The sequence below is a fragment of the Bos indicus genome, chromosome 19 (genome assembly GCF_029378745.1).
Source record: "Bos indicus isolate NIAB-ARS_2022 breed Sahiwal x Tharparkar chromosome 19, NIAB-ARS_B.indTharparkar_mat_pri_1.0, whole genome shotgun sequence".
In the NCBI taxonomy this organism is placed as follows: Eukaryota; Metazoa; Chordata; class Mammalia; order Artiodactyla; family Bovidae; genus Bos; species Bos indicus.
In genome coordinates, this window is record NC_091778.1 from 53,532,036 (window position 1) to 53,550,557 (window position 18,522).

At 44.9% G+C, this 18,522-nt stretch overlaps 1 protein-coding gene across 1 annotated transcript in view; it reads right to left on the bottom strand.

The window, feature by feature from the left end:
• Nucleotides 1–4,095: 4,095 nt before the first annotated feature.
• The window catches only part of LOC109573340 (E3 ubiquitin-protein ligase RNF213-like), a 129,149-nt gene continuing 114,722 nt past the window's right edge, over nt 4,096–18,522 (bottom strand). The window contains 13 exon segments of the mRNA XM_070773928.1: nt 4,096–5,124; nt 6,739–6,917; nt 7,011–7,100; nt 7,521–7,715; nt 8,598–8,675; nt 9,720–9,921; nt 10,345–10,525; nt 11,054–11,137; nt 11,484–11,616; nt 13,070–13,321; nt 13,936–14,027; nt 15,938–16,106; nt 17,571–17,730. Coding sequence (XP_070630029.1) covers nt 4,971–5,124; nt 6,739–6,917; nt 7,011–7,100; nt 7,521–7,715; nt 8,598–8,675; nt 9,720–9,921; nt 10,345–10,525; nt 11,054–11,137; nt 11,484–11,616; nt 13,070–13,321; nt 13,936–14,027; nt 15,938–16,106; nt 17,571–17,730 — 1,969 coding nt within the window. The 3' untranslated portion in view covers nt 4,096–4,970.

Below are 18,522 nucleotides of genomic sequence, written 5' to 3' on the forward strand. Positions count from 1 at the left end.
ATTCGGAGAAGCATCTAGTAAGTAGTCTGAATATAGACCTTAAGAGGAAAATATGGGAGACCAGAACTGGAGTCTGAGTTTTGGGAAAGGCTTCATATGGCATTGACCACTGGTGGGTCTGGAGATGTAAGTTTTCAGCTGGGAGAGGGGATGAGGACTGTTTCCTGAGCACTCACAGCAGACCAGGCACTGTGTTGTGATTTACCCACACCCTCTTATTTCTCACCACAGCACTGTATTTTACAGATGGGGAAATTGAGGGGTAAAGAGGTCAGTGGCTTTCCCAAAGTCAGAGAGACGGGAGGCCAGACTTTACTCTGGGGTCTACCTGGGCTATACTCTTGTCATGTTACAGAGCAGACAGGATGCAGAGGGCTTTCGATCCAGTAATCCGGAGCCATTCACTGGCCTGTGGAGACGGAGACAGTTTTTGGGTGCTGAGGAGAGAGCAGTGGTCTGGATGGAGGTTCTGATGTGCTTCAGGGTACAGGCGTGGTGATGAGGAGGGAATGCTGGGGAAAGTGGGACACCCCACGTGGGTCTCAGTATAAAAGAAGGGGAGCAGGGTTAAAGGCAGGCCTTTAGAGGATATGCAGTCACAGGGGTGGTGTCCATGTGCTCCCACTGGGTGCTTTCCTCTCCAGTTTCTCTCTGCTGTTGCCCCAGATGGCTTCCTGAAATAATCCAAGCTCCTCAGAAGGAAGAACAGCCCTGCTGTCCTCAGAATACACTTCAGTCTGATGAGGTGTGAATCTTGTCAGCATTTACTTTCTTGGGTGAAGACATATTCCTGGTGTTTTTCCAGTTGGAAATGGGATTCATAATGTTTGAGCATGGGATTAATTAGTGATCAGAGAGCTTAGAAAAGACAGAAAGCTATATAGATGCTAATAATGGCATGGATGGATTGTTATTCAACTCAAGGCCTCAGGGGCTCTTCTCTTATCTCCACCTCTAGTGTGTCTTCAGGCCCAGCTGATACACCAACCTTATACTTGGCACCAATGCATTAAGTCAGATGTAGCAGTGCCCTTGGTCTTCCCTGGTTGCTCAGCAGTAAAGAATCTGCCTGCCAATGCTGAAGACACAGTTTCAGTCCCTGGATTGGGAAGATCCCTTGGAGAAGGAAATGGCAACCCACTCCAGTATTCTTGCCTGGGAAATCCCATGGACAGAGGAGCCTGGTGGGCTACAGTCCATGGGGCCACAAAGAATCAGACACAACTTAGTCATTAAAGAACCGTAACAGAAGCAAGCAGTGCTCTTGTGCAGAGCTGGACATGGGTAGCTTTACCTACTTAACCCTACCCTTTCTTCACAGTGATTGCTTCTGTGTTGCCATTGCCTGAAGCTAGGAGTAACTGATTGGGACAGAAATGGTATGGACCTAACAGAAGAAGAAGATATTAAGAAGAGGTGGCAAGAATACACAGAAGAACTGTACAAAAAAGATCTTCACGACCAAGATAATCACGATGGTGTGATCACTGACCTAGAGCCAGACATCCTGGAGTGTGAAGTCAAGTGGGCCTTAGAAAGCATCACTACAAACAAAGCTAGTGGAGGTGATGGAATTCCAGTTGAGCTATTTCAAATCCTGAAAGATGATGCTGTGAAAGTGCTGCACTCAATATGCCAGCAAATTTGGAAAACTCAGCAGTGGCCACAGAACTGGAAAAGGTCAGTTTTCATTCCAATCCCAAAGAAAGGCAATGCCAAAGAATGTTCAAACTACCACATGATTGCACTTATCTCACACGCTAGTAAAGTAATGCTCAAAATTCTCCAAGCCAGGCTTCAGCAATATGTGAACCGTGAACTTCCAGATATTCAAGCTGGTTTTAGAAAAGGCAGAGGAACCAGAGATCAAATTGCCAACATCCACTGGATCATGGAAAAAGCAAGAGAAAGAGAGTTCCAGCTTCAGCAATTTGGGGACAGATTAAAAGTCCTAGAACTCTGAAAAAAAAAAAAAAAAAAGAAATACATCTACTTCTGCTTTATTGACTATGCCAAAGCCTTTGACTGTGTGGATCAAAATAAACTGTGGAAAATTCTGAAAGAGATGGGAATACCAGACCACCTGACCTGCCTCTTGAGAAACCTATATGCAGGTCAGGAAGCAACAGTTAGAACTGGACATGGAAAACAGACTGGTTCCAAATAGGAAAGGGAGTACGTCAAGGCGATACATTGTCACCCTGCTTATTTAACTTATATGCAGAGTACATCATGAGAAACGCAGGGCTGGAAGAAGCACAAGCTGGAATCAAGATTGCCGGGAGAAATATCAATAACCTCAGATATGCAGATGACACCACCCTTATGGCAGAAAGTGAAGAGGAACTGAAAAGCCTCTTGATGAAAGTGAAAGAGGAGAGTGAAAAAGTTGGCTTAAAGCTCAACATTCAGATAACTAAGATCATGGCATCTGGTCCCATCACTTCATGGCAAATACATGGGGAGACAGTGGAAACAGTGACATACTTTATTTTTCTGGGCTCCAAAATCACTGCAGATGGTGACTGCAGCCATGATTTTAAAAGACGCTTACTCCTTGGAAGGAAAGTTATGACCAACCTAGATAGCATATTAAAAAGCAGAGACATTACTTTGCCAACAAAGGTCCATCTAGTCAAGGCTATGGTTTTTCCAGTGGTCACGTATGGATGCGAGAGTTGGACTGTGAAGAAAGCTGAGTGTGGAAGAATTGATGCTTTTGAACTGTGGTGTTGGAGAAGACTCTTGAGAGTCCCTTGGACTGCAAGGAGATCCAACCAGTCCATTCTAAAAGAGATCAGTCCTGGGTGTTCTTTGGAAGGACTGATGCTAAAGCCGAAACTCCAGTACTTTGGCCACCTCATGTGAAGAGTTGACTCATTGGAAAAGACTCTGATGCTGGGAGGGATTGGGGGCAGGAGGAGAAGGGGACGACAGAGAATGAGATGGCTAGATGGCATCACTGACTCGATGGATGTGAGTTTGAGTGAACTCCGGGAGTTGGTGATGGACAGGGAGGCCTGGCATGCTGCGATTCATGGGGTCACAAAGAGTCGGACATGACTGAGCGACTGAGCTGAACTGAACTGAGGAGTAACTGATTAGCGCATGACTATCTCCATTAACACATGATGAAATCCTATAGCCAATGATGAAAGATAAATAATATACACACAAAGTAAGGTCTTAGAAAGAAGGGAGACAGTGATCAGTTGTGAAGATTTTCAGGTTAAGTCACCATCACTGTAGTGACTGTTTCTTCTTGGGCTGAAAGCAGAAGGAACTGTGCAGCACGAAAAGTCCAGATGAATGAACATGAATGGAAACAAGAATGAGTAGGCTGGAAGGGAAGGTCAAGCAGAGTCAGTGGGAACTACAGAGTAAGGGAAGGTGGGTGGACTTGATAGATCTAGGGCAGCAGGGGGCACATCTCCTTGTGAATCAGCACCTCCTCTTACTATGGTTCCAGACCATGGGTTCTCTCCTGGAGGAACTCCTTTTTAGAAGAGAAATACAGTTTTCCCCTAAATCAGTGTTTTTCCACTCCTGGAAGAGTGCCTTTGCATAGAATTATTATATAAACATAGGTTACTATATGCAAGTGGATGTGGTATCAGATCCTAGGTCCCCGTGCTTCCCTTCCTCAACCACAGTGAAGAGAAACCAAAATAATGAAATTGGAGCACAGATTGTTCTGCAGCTCCCTCCAGTGGCGCTGAAGGGCCTACATTGTCCTTGGCAAGCATTTTCTATTTTTGTAGCTCTCACCATTCTGTGGGCCCAATTTCAAGTTGATCGAGTCATCATCTTATTCAGAATGTGTATGAAAGACATTTGCCTCTGACTTGTAAACAACTGTTGTCTCAGGGCTAACAGGTGCCGAGCTACCCAGGAACAGGTATTAGTCCAGAGAGGTCAGAGGCACCAAGTGGATTTTGAAAATACGACACAACACTTACAGTGAGAATAGCAGCACAAGCTTGGGGTGTGTTGACTATTCTCTTTTTCCTTTATCAGAAACTTGCCTGGTTGTATATTCTGAGTCTGTTTCTGTGCCTTGACTGAGACCCAAAGAAAGGACCAGGTAGTCATACACTTGGGAAAATCAAGACCATGCTAAGAGCTTTATTGTTTATTTATCAGAATCCTATAGAAGCAAAAACTTTCCCCAGAAATGCCAGAACGATGCATTTGATCTAAATTCACACTGATCAACTTTCACTTAGAATTTACTAGAATACTAGAACTGGCAGGAAATCTGGCCTTCAATCCAGCCCTTTCATTTTGTAGATGAGGAAACTAAGACACCAACAGTGTCCTTGACTCTTGGCCCAGCGCTCCTCACAATGAAAGCTTGGGGCTCTGACCCTTGAAATTTGGCAGTGAATCATTTCTGGGCATGGGTGAGAGCTGGCTAGTTCGGCCTCAAGGCACTCGCAGAATGGCCTGACTTGTATTTGTATCTTCCTGGAGACCTAGAAATATTTGTACAATTCTCTGAATTTAAAGGAATGGAAGAAGGAAGAAAACCAGATTCTCTTTTGTGACTGCAGAATAAACTAGAAAAGAAGGCCCTTTTCCGTCCCTCTCAGCATGCAGTAGTCTGAGGAAGCAGGGCCTGGTGTGCTGGGTACGCGCGTGGTAAGAGACTAGGACACCTGGGGCACAGGTTTGTATGTGTGAAGCTGAGAAGCTATTTTTGGTCTCTCCTGGTCTGTCCTAGAGGATGGTGCTTTATTCTAGTTCCATGTAATCTTCAGTTCTCACCTCCCAATTCCGAATATGAGGAGCTAAGTTTCTGAATATACACATGTTCCTGAAACAGCTTGGTTCTCAAGATGCTGTCAGCCAGCACAGCACATCTTGGTCTCAAATTTAGTGCTGTGCCCACAGCTTTCCTTCTAAGCACCCACCCATGAGGAGGGAAGAGCCTTCTCTGCCCAAGTCTCCTGTAGAGACAGGAAATCATTCTATCTCATTTGTCGATTCCGTTTCAGTTCAGCAGCCATTTTCCACACAGCGACACAATTGGAAAGCAGTATCTCTTCTGGGAACTGAGATTCCATTTCAGGAGGAATTTCACTGTCTGTAGTCTCCATGTAACTCACGAGTGTATCTCTCAGGCTGAAAAACCAAGGAACAATAGACAGCATTAAATAGTCACGTGACATAAGGAGACCATCAATGGTCAGTTTTTTGGTCATCACAGGACTAAAGTGCTTATTAAGGCCAGTAGTATTGAGAGTTAGCTTAAAGACAACTAACTGCTGAGTTACTGACCTGGCACTAGAATCTTGGGGTCAAGGTTCTAGTACATCCCTGCTGCCCCCTCCCTGGAGTGCACATACTCTACAGGAAGGAGCTCCCCTTGATAAGGGCCCAGCCAGATGGTTCTAAGCACTCTAGTAATACGTCTGCTATATAAAAAACAAAGCCTCACCATTCAAATAAAGCTGTATTCCAGTTCATGATTTGTATTAACAAAGATCATAAATTCTCTAAGAAGTGATCATCTTTCCCTACACTAAAAAGTCCAGTAAAGATTTCTTGAATGAGATCAAAGAATACAAATGTTAATAGGCATATGCCACAGAACATAATGGAGGAAAACAGCAATTATGAAGCCCTATGTCGGTGAGGAAAACTGGAATTTGATTATCTATTTAGAAAAACAGTAAAGTGCAATTTCTACTTCAGACCACACACTTTTGTGAATTGGTTAACAAAACAAATGTAATATATAAAACTATAAAAGAACAAGGAAAAAACATGGGAGAATATTTTATAACCTTGGTAGAAGACCCTTCAGTTCAGTTCAGTCACTCAGTCGAGTCTGACTCTTTGCGACCCCATGAATCGCAGCACACCAGGCCTCCCTGTCTATCACCAACTCCTGGAGTCCACCCAAACCCAGGTCCATCAAGTCGGTGATGCCATCCAACCACTTCATCCTCGGTCGTCCCCTTCTCCTCCTGCCCTCAATCTTTCCCAGCATCAGGGTCTTTTCAAATGAGTCAGCTCTTAGCATCAGGTGGCCAAAGTATTGGAGTTTCAGCTTCAACATCAGTCCTACCAAAGAACACCCAGGACTGATCTCCTTTAGGACGGACTGGTTGGATCTCCTTGCAATCCAAGGAACTCTCAAGAGTCTTCTCCAACACCACAGTTCAAAAGCGATAAGACCCTTAGAGGTATATTTTCCTAGAGTCTCTGTAGGAAAATTCTCTCAGATTTGGCTTCATAAAATTAAAGACTGAGCTACAGCACTTGTAACATAACAGGTAAAATATTAAGAAAAAGACAAATAACCCAAAAGAAAAAACAGCCAAAGTATATCAAGAGGCAATTCGGAGGAAGATATACAAATGGCTGATAAATATGTTTAGCTTCACCAGTAAATAAGAAAGTACTAGGAAAAATGAAATACCAATTTTGGCTCATTAGATGGGTAGAAGTATAAAAGATGGATAATATCCAGTGTGGGCATTCTTATACATTATACATTAATGTAGTTCTTTCTATCAAATTTAAAATGCACATCTCTCTGACATAGTACTTCTACTTGTCGTATTGAGAATATATGACTCTTGCAATTGGTAATGGTAAATCATCAGGAAACCAAGTTCTGCATGAAGATTTTCATGTTTGTGGAAGATGTTGGAAGACGTGGAAGAATGTTGTGTGCACCTTCCTAAGCAAAGTGTGTGTGCTTGTGCTTGTGTGCCTACAAGTCCGTACCTCCACTCAGGGTTGAAATTCTCTGTGGCCTTGGGGTTTTTTAGCTTCAGGATCATCATGTCGTGAAGATCCAGGAGGAAAGCCTCCAGGCCAATATGATTCAGGAAGGTGTTGAGCAGCTTAGCATTTTCAGGGTTGAGATCAGCTTTGTACCTTGAATCAATTTCCCCAAATGGCTCCTGTAATGAAAGAAGAATAAGTGACACATGGAAGCCTGGGAAGGGAACACGCAGCTCCCTGGGTCCAGGAGGACAGGAAGAGGCCAGACTCACTTTTTCCTGTCGAAGCATCAGTTCGGACTTGTGGGCAGAGAGGATACGCCAGAGCGCAATGATGTGTTTTAACTGGCATCTATTGAAGGCCTGCAAGAGAGCAGAACTCCTGATTGGAGGCCCTGTTTTCATTCGGCCCTGCACCAGTTCCACGTCCCTCACTGTGGAGGCCACCTCTGTTTCGTGTTCCCTGCTTCATCTCCAAGATGTCTCTGAAAGCCCTCTCCCACTCGTAGCATCTCAGGGTCCGCCAGTGGCACGCAGTCTGCACGCACACCTCGGCAGACTTGTGGTTCTGAGATCCGTACACTCCAAGTACGTCTCTGTGTCTCCTGTCAACGTGTTCTGTTTACACTGTAGACTGGCTGGGTGAGGGGGTATTCTCGCCTCACCTCCTTTTCAGGGGCTGCATATATTGGTACCCCTGGGGGGTGTATCCCAGTAGGAAGTGGGGAAACGATAGAGGGACAATGATGATTTCCTTTGGAAGAGTCCAGACACGAGACCCACCTTTGAAACCAGTGAGGTCGGATCGCCCATCTTCAGCATGTCTTGGATATACACATTTAAGTGCATGTCTGGATCCCCACCAGCTGCGCTCAGAAATCCCAACGTGACTTCTGTGGCAGACAGAGCTTCACAGGCGTCACTGTAGGACTGCAGTTGTCCTCTGATGGCAGTGATGGCCGCGTTGGGGAGGGGACTCTAGGAAGTCAAAAGCAGGATGGGTCCACAGTTGGGGCATGCTGTGCACCGCTACCCTGCAAGAGTCTTATCTTCTTCACTGCCAAGGCCACAGAATGGGACAGGCTCTCTGAAAACAGCAGTAGTCTGCACTTGGTGCTTCTTAAGTGAAGCAATATTCAGGTATATTACAGAAAGAGAGATGAACTCGTTGAATGTTCAAATCAACTTTGTGAGGATATGAATATGGACACACATACACATCACACAGATATACAGCCCCCACAAACACACACAACATGCATAAATCAGAAAAGCAGGAATAAGTAAGTCTCTGGACCTTTTGCCTCAGCATACACAGTCACGACATCATCTCTAAAATCTACAAGAACAAGACTTCAATCTGTTTATACTCAATGAGAAAAACTTCGGCTGGGACTTCCCTGGTGGTCCAGTGGTTAAGATTCCGCCTTGCAATTCAGGGATGCGGGTTCTATCCCTGGTCCGGGAGCTAAGATGCCACATGCCACGGAGCAACCAAGCCCACGTGCTGCAGCAACTGCCCCCATGCATTCAGGATCTCGTGTGCCACAACTAGTGAGTCTGTGCCTTGCAATGAAAGTTCTCTTATGATGCAAAAAGGTCCCTCATGGGGCAACTAACCCAACACAGCCAAAATAAATAACTACTTTTTAAAAGGATTTATGACAAAAATAGAACTTCTACTGATTTGCTATCCTATTTGCCCTCTGGAAAAAAAAAATCGCTGAACTTGGAACAGAGGGAGGCCCTGAAACTCTTTGGTGCTCACAGCAAATGCCTCGAGTAAAGGCAGAAGAGTCCTAATGTGGATGGAAACATTCTGGTAAGACGGAGGCACAGGCAAATAAGGTTGATCATCACCTGTGGCATTTTGTTCTTGATGTCCATGAAGAGATGCTCATAGTTCCAGTCCCGTCTGTATACCAGAGTGGGTAATCCCTAAAGGGGAAAGAAAAAGACTGGAAATGGAATCCACTGTGGAGGTTTCCATCAGATGACAATATATGCCTGAGCCGAGACTCAGTGGTAGTCCCAGGAATTTCAGTGCATCACCCGGCAAAGCTGGCAGCTCCTTGTTGCCTCATGATGTGTGTGTTTAACCTGGAAGCTATGGAAACAGGGACACAGTGAGGAGCCCAGCCTGCCCGCCATGGCCAAGCAGACACTGTCACATAGTATTCTGTGGCCCTCGAGCCACCAGTGCAGGCAGGTCGTGAGGACATGGTGCTGACACACTGAGCACAGACCGTGAGCGAGGGGCACTCAGCTGACAGAGCAGAATGAATTAGGCTTGAGCTCGAACAGTTCGCCGCCTAACTGCAGGCAGGGAAGAAGCATAAACAGAACGAAGTACCACACCTTTGACTGGACCTGGAAGCAACAAGCACAGTGCAGGCTGCATTCGGGGAAGGGAGAGTGATCCAGCCTGTGCGGTCATGGGATTCAATGCGGGGAAGTGGATGGAGAGATGCATTTCTGGATGTTAGAAATGTGGCCTAAAGAGCCTGAAGACAGGGACTGGTTGGGAGCTACTGCAGCAGTGGAGCTTAAGGACAGATGCTTTGAACTAGAGCAGCAGGCTGGTTGGTGAAATGAAGGCGCCTGATGGTAGAGATGACAGACTGTGTTTGCAGACTAAAGGAAAAGGGGAAAAACAATGAGGTTCAGTGTGGGTGGCTTGTGGTGCCATTAACTACGGCAGAGAAATCTGGACTAAGTTCACTGAGACCTGCAGTCACCCTTGGGGTACTGAGGTGTGGATTGGATGTAGAGACAACTCTGCAGAGCTGTTGGCCCTGAATGCAGGTGTGGTCACAGACAGATACTGGGAGTGTGGACGAAGGGTCCAGAGGATCCCTCCTCATTCTGAAATCGCTGTGATCAAAGCCACACTTGAGGCAACTTTTGCAAAACAGACACACAGACCACAGACATGTGGACCATGGACACATGGGCCACATCAATACAGCAGGTCAGCCTTGCCTTGAGGGTCAGCCTAGGCTTGCCCTGAAGGAAGCGGCTGATGATCTGGCGCTGGATCTTCTCCAGGTCAAACTCCTGCAGGGTCTCCCCGCCCTGCTCCACTTGGTACTGGCAGTTGGAGAGAATCAGTGGAATCAGGTCCCGCTCCACTTCGTAGCTAATGACGTGCAGGTCGGCAATCTCAGAGGCATCGACGGAGTAGCTGGGGACAGAGAGACAGAGCTCAGGGTCCCAGTGAGGTGCACGTGGCCTGTCCATGCAGAGCCAGCTCCTGTCTGACGTTGCCACAGGCTGTGCAGGTGCTGCTGCTGCTGCTGCTAAGTTGCTTCAGTCGTGTCTGACTCTGTGCGACCCCATAGACGGCAGCCCACCAGGCTCCCCCGTCCCTGGGATTCTCCAGGCAAGAACACTGGAGTGGGTTGCCATTTCCTTCTCCAATGTGCAGGTGAAGGGACACGCAAATCGGTGACACTTGTGAGTGTAGCTGAAGGGGTTTCTGTTTAAGAAGGACCCGAAGCCTGGCTTGCTGTCTCTAGGTCTGGTGACCCTATTTTCCTGTTTGTTCCCCCCAGAAACGACTTCCTGTGCTGAAAGAGCGTCCCCTGCTGTCGGCTTGCGTGCTTACCTGTTGTCTTCTTTGGAGAACTTCTCTACCGCATAGACAATTTCATTGTGCAAGTTAATCAAGTAGCTGACTAAGGCGGTGGAGCAGAGGCCCCGGCCCTTGCGGCGAGGCAGGATGACTTCCAAGTCAGTGTCCAGATCCAGGTCGGAGCTGCAGTAGTCTTTAGGCAGCTTGATCTCACCTTTAAACGACAGAGGGGCAGTCACCTCCCTGCTGTTTCTTTCATAGCCTCAGGACTGGGAGCCTACCACGGTGGGAAGGCGAGCAACGCAGAAGCCCCCTCAACAGAACAGAGCTGGGAACCAAGGGTGCTTCTGTCTTCCACGTCTCTTTTATGTGCTGACAAGTTTGAAATATTCTCAGCTCCTTTTTGATTTTATATACTTTACTTTGATTTTATAAAATTTATTTTGAATTTATAGGACTTTAGAGGACTGAGGGGTTGTTCTTTCTGATATGTTATTCACTCATCAGACACCCCCACAAGAGTTCAGCATTAGAGGCACACAGCATGGTGCTGTGCACACACAGAAAAGGCAGAGTTCAGCTCAGCTCAGTTCAGCCTCTCAGTCGTGTCTGACTCTTTGCGACCCCATGGACGCCAGGCTTCCCTGTCCATCACCAACTCCTGAAGCTTGCTAGACTGGAGAGAATAGGCCTTCAGAGAGGTGCTCCTGTAATGTTTAGTATTAAAGGGGATTTGACTTACCATTGGTCTCCAGCGATCGCCTCAGCTTGTTCCATGTTGACAGAAAGATAGTGATTCTACTGAGGGCTAACTTCTTCAGCCCATCTAGCAAACAAAACACTTTTTAAGAACTCCAAGATAACACCTACTCCTATCTAGGTCAAACCAACAGAATTACTTGATCTTTGACCCCCACCTTCATATCATCACCAACACACTCTAAATGCTGTTTAAACTAAAGCTGAGTTTAAGGAACCAGAAAGAGAGAGGGAGATTCTGGACTGCTACAGCAAAAGCCTCTAATGTGTCCCAGGCATTCACAGCACCCACTGCTTCATGCTACAAGCTTAGGATACAGAACACACATTAGCCCTGAACTGGAGCCCCTGAGTTGGACCAATTCTTTGTACCACAGGGGTAGTCCTGATGCCCTGTGAGAGCAGAGCCTTACCTGAATGGTGACTGCTAATGAAACTTCGGATGGATTTGTACTCAACTTCTGAAACATTCTGGAATCGTTTCACTAGATTCCTTTGCAGCTCCAAAACCTCAGGCAAGAATTTTACCAGTCTCAGTTCTGCTTCCTAGAGAAGGGAAGAACACCGGGAACACTTTTTAACATATCTACATAATGATACTGGGAAACAGACTTTGTGGCTGGCTCAGGCCATGTATTTGTAGTTTAATACAGTCAATGTGGAGAAGGCAATGGCACCCCACTCCAGTACTCTTGCCTGGAAAATCCTATGGACGGAGGAGCCTGGTAGGCTGTAGTCCATGGGGTCACTAAGAATTGGGAACGACTGAGCGACTTCACTTTCACTTTTCACTTTCATGCATTGGAGAAGGAAATGGCAACCCACTCCAGTATTCTTGCCTGGAGAATCCCAAGGACAGAGGAGCCTAGTGGGCTGCCATCTATGGGGTCGCAGATTCGGACACGACTGAAGCGACTTAGCAGCAGCAGCAGCAGCATGGTCAATGTGCCATTTTAGATGATAACACATCATAATACTTGCAAATGGGTTAATAGGCCAAATCATTCTCTCAGCAAGTACCTAGCGACTGCTTACAATGTGTTGGCCAGTGTTCTATCCTCTAAGGGTCAAGAAGCAAACTTGTGCGGCTGACACATCAAATGTGTTGGCCAGACGCTGATGAAAGAAAACAGCCTCTTGGGCCCATGAGATGGGCTGGGTGTGGAGAGGCACTCCTGAGAACAAGAAGATGAAGCATATAGGCAATGATGCTTAGTGATGATCCAGTGTCATTCTGAAGACCTAAGACCTATGCTTCTTCAGTTTAATGGACCTGAGCACACCAGTGACAGATCAGAGTGTTATCATGATGGCCTTCCCACTGGGAATCCATTTTCTTTAACTGACCCACCAAAATTTCTGCATCATCTTACTTCTTGCTAGACTGCAAATACTGGTGCATGGAGGGAAATGATTAGAAAATCTGTTGTAGAAAATAAGAGTTCAAATGGATTAAAGTTAGGACAGTGTATAATTCTGGCTCTAAAAGGTATGATGCACATGTTAGTGTGTTACTACTCTGTTTCCTCCAATCCTATCACCACCCTCCCTCTGAATGGTTCAGGAACAGGGAAAATTTTTTGTTTGATTTTGGCTATGCATTCTCAACTAAAGTTTTTTCATTCAACAGACACTCATTTGGAGACTAACTGCTCCAGGCACTGGGGAATGAAGATGAACAGACAAAGGAAAGATTTTATTCTGTTTTTTCTTAGTGATTGGGAGAAACCCTCCTGGCCCTCAAGAACTTTACAGATTCCTGCTAATTCCAATTCGTGTATATATTTCACCTGTGACTTTATGTTTCAAATGACTCATATAGATGGATATGTTTGGAGATTTCTGCTCTATCCCTGAGTCTTCTGCCAGAGACACTTTATTCAAAACTCAAAGTAGTTTAATGGCTGTCTCATTTTCAGGGCTGATCAGACTAAATGAGAGCAGGGCCTTCACATCTCCAGGGGACATGTAAGTGGCAGTCACAGCGAAGCAGCCTCACCTTCTGCAGGAACTTCCAGAGGATGGGCACTGATTCTTTGCCGTTCTTTTGCTCCACGATGTGCTGGAGGTACTCAATGGTGATCCTTTTCCTGCAGCTCCACATCTTAGAGCAGTGAACCATGCTATTCTTGGGCAGGTGGGGCAGGAAGGTCGCTGGGTCACCATACACGATTTTGGCCACAGGGTTGGAGCTGATGCGCTCATCTTGGCTGATCTGAGCGTTCACTGCCAGGAGGGTTTTATCTAGATACTAGGTGAGGAAAGCGACATGGGATCTGGAAGTGAGATGCTACTTCAGATGGACTGGATACCTAGTGTGACCTTACCAGTGGGCTGATTTGGGAGGCTGCCCTCCTTGTTTTAGCCCATAATCAAATAGTCACATTTCCTATCTTTATCATAATTTATATGTTCCTTATTTGCAGGTTTTTGTCTCTCCAAACAGAATGAGTCTCAGACACCTATATTTTATTACTATTATTTTGAATACTTGCTGATTTATATTTCCCGATGGGCTTAGTTACTCTCAGTAACATTCTTATCTGACAGGGTTTATTTCTCTGCCTCTTGCTCACACGTTCTGCTATAAAAAGTAGTGGAGAGAAAAGGACTGCCGGCATTCTGGATTCCCAGTAATTCCCCAATTTGACATACCGGCCCACCTCGGGAGGGGACAGGATGGGGGAGAGGGCAACAGGAGGGTGGGGTGACCAAATAGAGAACACCTAAATCTGTGACTTAGCCTAGGGTTTCTGTCTCTAAGGGACACTTGCAGAACAGACAACAGACCGAGGGCTCAGCAGAGGCCACAGAAACACCTTCCTGCACTTTCCCAAAGTAGCCCCATAGCTACTCGTCACTTACCTCTAGTTCATGCAGAATAATAGTCTCAACTAGCTTTTCCCACCTGTTCCTCTCTTCTCTGGTTGACAATTCTGCATCAAAATCTGAAGAGCCTACAAAGAAAAATGTGTGTGTTACCCTAGAAACAAAAACCACAGCAGTCTGCCTAAATGCTAAAGAAATGTTCAATTGAAATAATGCTCCTTTTGGGAGCAGGGGCACATATTTTTTCCAAAAGTAACCTGAACATTTAAAAATGTTTCCTGATGCTAACACCAAACTTATGATCTTTGAGAAGATACTTCAAACTCTAAAATCTCTAAGCACATAATTATCATCTTAAAGCTATTCTGAACAAAATTACTGAAAGGACCAATACTGGAAATCAGAAGCCCAGGGTCAAAATAACGGTAACCAGGGTCTCAACTGCTGCCACCTGGGCTTGGAGACGGAGGCAGGACCCTGTGGGTGTCCATGTGATGCAGAGTGCTGTAGAAACTGTCAGTGTGCTTCTAGAATTTGGTCACTTTGTCACTATGAATTTGGCTGAACTTACCTGGTGTGAAATCACACCAGAATGAAAGACTTAAAATCTGATTTTGCTAAATGGGTAAATCTGTGCTGATGTTGGTTTATGGCAAAAAAAAAAAAAAAAGCCCCTGAAGTGGATTTTCTTGCCATATGGCAGAAGTTTCAATCGTTGTTGTTATTTTAAATAATATTTTCATTAGAGTGGTAATTTTAAAAGAGTTTTGCAAATAAACAAAAAGAAAACAAAACTGATCTTAATTCCAGCACTCAGATAACCCTCTTATTAATTTGTCTTACAGACCTTTTCTTTCTGGGTGGATTTTAAATTTTAAACTAGAAAAATTAGCTCAGTGATCATAATAGTTGTTAGCCTGTTTTCTAATGGAACAAATTGTGGACATGACACGTATTAAATCAAGCTGAAATGGGTCAGGACCCTATGGTAAATGGACCACTCTTGTCCTCTGCCTGCCTTGTCTGTGGAGAAACTTTAGCCAGAGAATAAGTTTAATCAGAGAAATGATAAAATACAGAAACAGAGGAAAACAGTCATCGGAGGCCAAATAATAATAATGTAGTCATTAAGCATAATCAAGGACCTTTAGTTCCTTCTTAAGGGTTATAGATAATATTCTGAGACATATTCTATGAGCTCTCTTATAGATACTGAAACCCCAGTTGGAGAAATTAACCACATGATGACCATACTGAGCCATGACATAAGCTGCCACAATTCTGAGAGTTGGCTTCAAAGAAATGGAAACAAATCTACCCTGCAACTGAAGATTAACTGTACAAGACAATCATGATGATGATAGTCAGACCATCGACGACCAATTTCAAGAGTACTGTCACAGCTGACTGTCCTGCTTCTGTATGTAGTCCCCTCCTTTCACTTATAAAAGCTTTTGCCTACTAGTTGTCAGAGAAGGGAGTCGGCCTTTGGTAAGACATCTACCAGCCATCCTCTTCCTTACCCCTGCCTGCTGCCCACTGCTGGCATGCTAAATAAAGAAAACTTTTCTTTTCACCAAGTTGGCCTCTTTACGGCTTTTGGGTGGTGAGCTGCCAGACCCCACTTTTGGCAACAAGCCCACTACAGCATTTTTTAAGGAAAAGCAAATGCTGTCCTCCCCCCACCCCCACCAAAAAAATGGGAGAGATGTACAATTGAAAGAAGCCAAGTTCCAAGCGCTTATCAAACATTAGTCTCTTTGATGTTTCTTTAACACACATCACCTCTTTTGGATGCCCTGTGTTCCCCATGCAGTGGCTGAACTACATCCAAGGCTGACTTTTGAAGCTAAAGCCTCCCAAATACACTCACACCAGCAGGGGGGTCAATGGAAAGGCCAGGCAGGTCCTCCCCTCCCCGACTCTCTGGAAAGTGCACGTCTTCCTGCTTCCCCCTCATCTCCTTCTGGGGTCGAGGAGTGCCCTGCTTCCTCTCCTGGCTGTGCCCCACACCCTGGCCCCATGCCCAGCTCCTCACTGTGGCTCTGCTCTTGGAGAAGGCGGCACAGGACGAGGTGCACCACACTGGCGGTCTCGTCCGCGCTCCTCCCCAGTGTGTTCGTTAGCTGCTCCAGGTCTCTCTGGATGTGCTGCTGTAGAAACCTTTTTGGATCCGACACTGGAGGTTTGATGATGTTCATCAAGTCCTGTGGGGGCAAGGGGACAAAATGTCAAGCAAGGTCTTGTTTGTGGAGGGGATGGCAAGTTTAGGAGAGGTCAGGAGGGGTGAAGAGCCAGTTTCGAGCCAGAGGACAGTCTCTAGGAGGGATGTCAGCGAGATTCAAACAGCACAGGCGACAGAAAGCTGAGGAGCAGAAATGACTACAGTCTGAAAATGACTGCCTTCTATATTGTCAATGTGAAATACAGAATTTTAAAAGCCTAAACTTTTTGCTCTCATAGTTAATTAACTGAGAGAAAACTCAGCATGCTCTTTCTTTCTTCCCCAGAGTCACAGAAAAGACACAGGTAAAATCATTGTTATTTTAGCCTCTCTAATCCCAGGTGTGGACCAGAGACACAGAGTTCATTAAAAGCTGTCTTTACATAATCTGACAAGTATTTCCCCTTACCACCATAGGCCACAGTGGGAAAATTAGGATATGTGAATTTTACATTGTGTTGTGCATTAGGTAACGCCCCTTATTTGAAATCCACAGAAAGTGGCTAGAACTTTCTATTTCATATTTTTCAACTATTTAAATGATTTACTAAACATTTTAAATGATTAAAAGTTAAAAGTCAAAGTACAAATTACAAGAGTGACAATTAAAAATTCAGATTAAAATGGTTTAAATAATGATAAATTTTTATTTAAATTTTGATCGCAATTGAACATTTTAAAGTGTTTTTATATAAAACTTTTAATTCTAAATTCAATATCCATCCAAAATCTAAGTAAAGAATTGGTATCATATATGGTTAATTGAGTTCATCTTTATATCACCCTGTTAGTTATCTTTTACAATGGTATCCTTCTTTTTTAAACTTCAAATGAGTTACATTTAGAATAAGCTTTACTCCTTCCATGGAAAAAAAAGGATTGGTATCAGGTTTCAACATATTCCATCTGGCCCTACATACACAGATAAATGTAGGTTAATGAGATTTGTTTTATATTGTAAAACACTCCTTATGTGTTACTATTGCCAGTACCATGCTAATTCATGAGAACCTCTTGAACCACAGATTGGAACTTCAAAGAGGTATAAGAAAATAGTTCCTTGTTTCTACTGGAAAAGGATACTTAGTTATCAGAGAAGCAATACATTCACACTCTCTGAAAGGAAAGAGTGGACAGATTCATTGATCTGTCTTTCCCCTTATCCAAGTACTTCTGCGCTCAGATGTTCCACACTTCCTAAGTAGTTTCTGCTTCTGATGTCAGTAAGGGCACAACAGAAACCTCTCAGCATGCAGACATAGGAAGTAGTCTTGTGTTTCAAGGGGCAAAATCAGAGAACTCGAGTGGAACAGGGTTAGTCACAATAAAACCAGCAGTACCCTTCAGAGCCTTCCCAGGAACTGGGTAGGGCTTTTTAGACAAAAGGATTCACTATAAAAAAACTACCATAGAAACTAGTACATGATTGGGCAGTACAATGCTCTACCTGGGGACTCTGGGTGGCTCCCAGAAGCATAGCCAGATGAGTGAGTAGCCGGATGAGAAGGAAGACCACTGGGGACATCTGTCGGTCAGATACCACGGGCGCACCTCTGGGTGGTGGGTTTCCCAGCACGTGGCCAGTTTGAGTTCTGTCTGTGGTGTCACTGGAAAGGACGAGAGAAGACAGGGTGAAGGCTGAAGAAGATAATTTCTTCTGGCTCTGGGGGCGCATTTCAGAGTCTCAGGACTGAGAGACCAGGTTCACGGTCTTGAAGAAAATGATGCTGAAAGTTACTGATTGTAATAAGCCTAGACCACTTTCCCGAGTCTTTTTCTTTATAGACAGCCCCTTCTGGCTGACCAAAAGCCCACAACAGTATAAAGTGGCTGTTTGTGAGACTAGTGGGGGGGAAGAGGGGCAATATAATAGTAGAGGGTTTGAGGTACAAACTATTATGTATAAAATAAGCTACAAGGATATATTGTACAACACAGGCAATATAGCCAATATTTTATAACTATAAATGGAATATAGCCTTTAAAATCGTGAATTACAATACTGCACACTTGTAACTTATATAGTATTGTACATCAACTTAGTATAAAAATAAAATAAGCCTTTCTGATAAGCAGCCCTGAGATGACCTCTAAAAATGGTTCAGCATTCACTTGACCCAGAAAACCCCACACAATCACGCAAATAAAGATTCACTTTAAGAACATACCGCCCCGGCCATTGAGGGGATGCATATCCGAAAAGCCACCAAGTATCTGGAGGATGTCACTTTACAGGAGCAGTGTGTGCCACTCCACTGTTACAGTGGTGGAGCTGGTCGGTGTGCAAAGGACAAGCACTGGGGCTGAAGGCAGGGTCGGCGGCCGAAAAACAGTGCTGAATTTTTACTGCACACGCTCAAAAATGCAGAAGGTGATGCCGAACTGAAGGACTTAGATGT